This window comes from Eurosta solidaginis, chromosome 4 (assembly GCF_040869045.1).
Source record: "Eurosta solidaginis isolate ZX-2024a chromosome 4, ASM4086904v1, whole genome shotgun sequence".
Taxonomy (NCBI): Eukaryota; Metazoa; Arthropoda; class Insecta; order Diptera; family Tephritidae; genus Eurosta; species Eurosta solidaginis.
Genome location: NC_090322.1, coordinates 236,381,888 through 236,383,776, shown reverse-complemented (window position 1 = coordinate 236,383,776; position 1,889 = coordinate 236,381,888). Strand labels below are relative to the sequence as shown.

Genomic DNA, 1,889 nt, shown 5'->3' with positions numbered 1-1,889 from the left:
GTCACCTCAACCGATGTTTACGGTCATTGTTAAATTAACATTTGAAATGATACTGCAAAACGTTGCCAATACTCAAGGAAAGAGGGTTTCACAACATTAGAGTGAGAAGCAGAAAATGAGATAATCATAAATTGTGGTTGGTGATGCTTTTAAAGAGTGGAATGAAAAATATATGCAGATTAAATTAAATTAAAATAATTTTAATAATAAAAAAAAGTAAAATAAAAGAGAAGTCTTAGCAGTGTTACCATACATACATACGTGCATATATACACAACACATACATATATCTACTAAAAATTGTGAAATACCAAAGGCATTGATTTGGTGTGAATGGGGAAAACATGCTAAATATTGTAAGTTATTGTGATCGTGATGACACAGGGACTGCAGCCCAACCCAGTGCCGAACAACAAAGTGCTAATTATCGGACCAAAGCATTTGAAAGCATTGATATATCAAGTGATAACGAAACAGTAAATCATGATGAAGGGTGCCATCACGAAGTTGTTGCTGGTAGGCATAAACATATGCGTAGTGCACATCACCATCATCATCAGCATCACCATCATCATCATCATGGTTCACGACGTGGCCACCATGAACCGCATGTTGTACATCATCCAAGACATTCAATGACAGGCAGGCATATGATGGACTTTGGTACATTTCCAGGTATGATGAAGCATGGTGTGGTTTACCGTCCACATTATCCACCGCACGGGCATCTGCATGAACACCTACATATGCATGCACGTTTGCATCGTCATCCACATCTTCCTCGGCATGGACATCCACGTCCACATCATCCGCCACATGGACATGGTCATCCACATCATCACCCGCATCCACATCATCACCACCATCCTTTCCGGCATTCTTTTGGTTCCCATGTCTCCCAACAAGGACATCATGCAGATGGACATTGTCATGATTCCGTGGTAAAAGCTTTTCAAGCATTTGGCGTGGGCCATGCTGGCGGACATCTTGAAAGGGCGCATAGTTACCCGATGGCTTAAACATTTAACAAAAGCAGAAAGAAAATGGTAAATCATTGCTTAAAACAAACAAAAAAATATATTAACGAAAAGATAAATATGTATATATTTATATACAAAATAAAAAACCTAAAAAAAATTCAATGTAAAAATTCGTCTTTTTAATTTTTCAATATTTTGATCTTTTGCAGATAAGTCCTCTTTAGTACATTTATTGTGAATCTAAAATCTTATTATGCAGCTCGATTCGAAATAAATATCTATCGGATTAGAAAAAAATAAAAAAAAAATGTACCTATGTGATTTGACGGATTTCGAACTGCATTTCCTTTCGAATAGAGATATAGAATGAGCCTCTCAAGAGCCCTTGCTCTGAAAATAATGATTGAATATATCTCAGACAAATTAAATGCCCTATGTCTTTCTATTGGATTTATGTGGTGACCATTTTGGTACTGCCTTATAGATAGATAGATAGAGTCCTCTTCATTGGGACGCTGTGCTATTGAGCTCTCTCGCTTGCTTAATAAAGTCTGCTCTCTGAGCAGTAGTACAGATCGCTCGAGCTCTATCATATCATCGTTTATTGGAGCAATGACTCTAATTGGATTCATATTTGCCTTTTAAACGGTTATGGTAGTCCATTAAGGGCCCCAATCGCATCTTTGTTGGGTTATCTGACGCAAATTGGTCCCTCCAAGAGAACCTGGCCCTTTCACGCCACCAGAGCGGGGGTCACCCTTTTCCTTTGCTTCCATAGGCATGTTCTGATAAAAATACTTTCTTAGTCGGGCATTGCCTATATTTCATTCGCATAACATGAGCTAGCCAATGTAGCCGCTGTGTTTTATTTCGCTCAACAATGGTGATGTCTGCGCAAAGCTCGTGCAG

At 38.5% G+C, this 1,889-nt stretch overlaps 1 protein-coding gene across 1 annotated transcript; it reads left to right on the top strand.

Moving 5' to 3' along the window:
* On the top strand, positions 1–1,256 carry LOC137249224 (uncharacterized). Its single transcript, XM_067780534.1, has 2 exons — positions 1–516; positions 676–1,256. Exons 1-2 carry the CDS (start codon positions 345–347, stop codon positions 1,017–1,019), a joined length of 516 nt encoding a protein of 171 aa, XP_067636635.1. The 5' UTR covers positions 1–344; the 3' UTR covers positions 1,020–1,256.
* Positions 1,257–1,889: the final 633 nt, after the last annotated feature.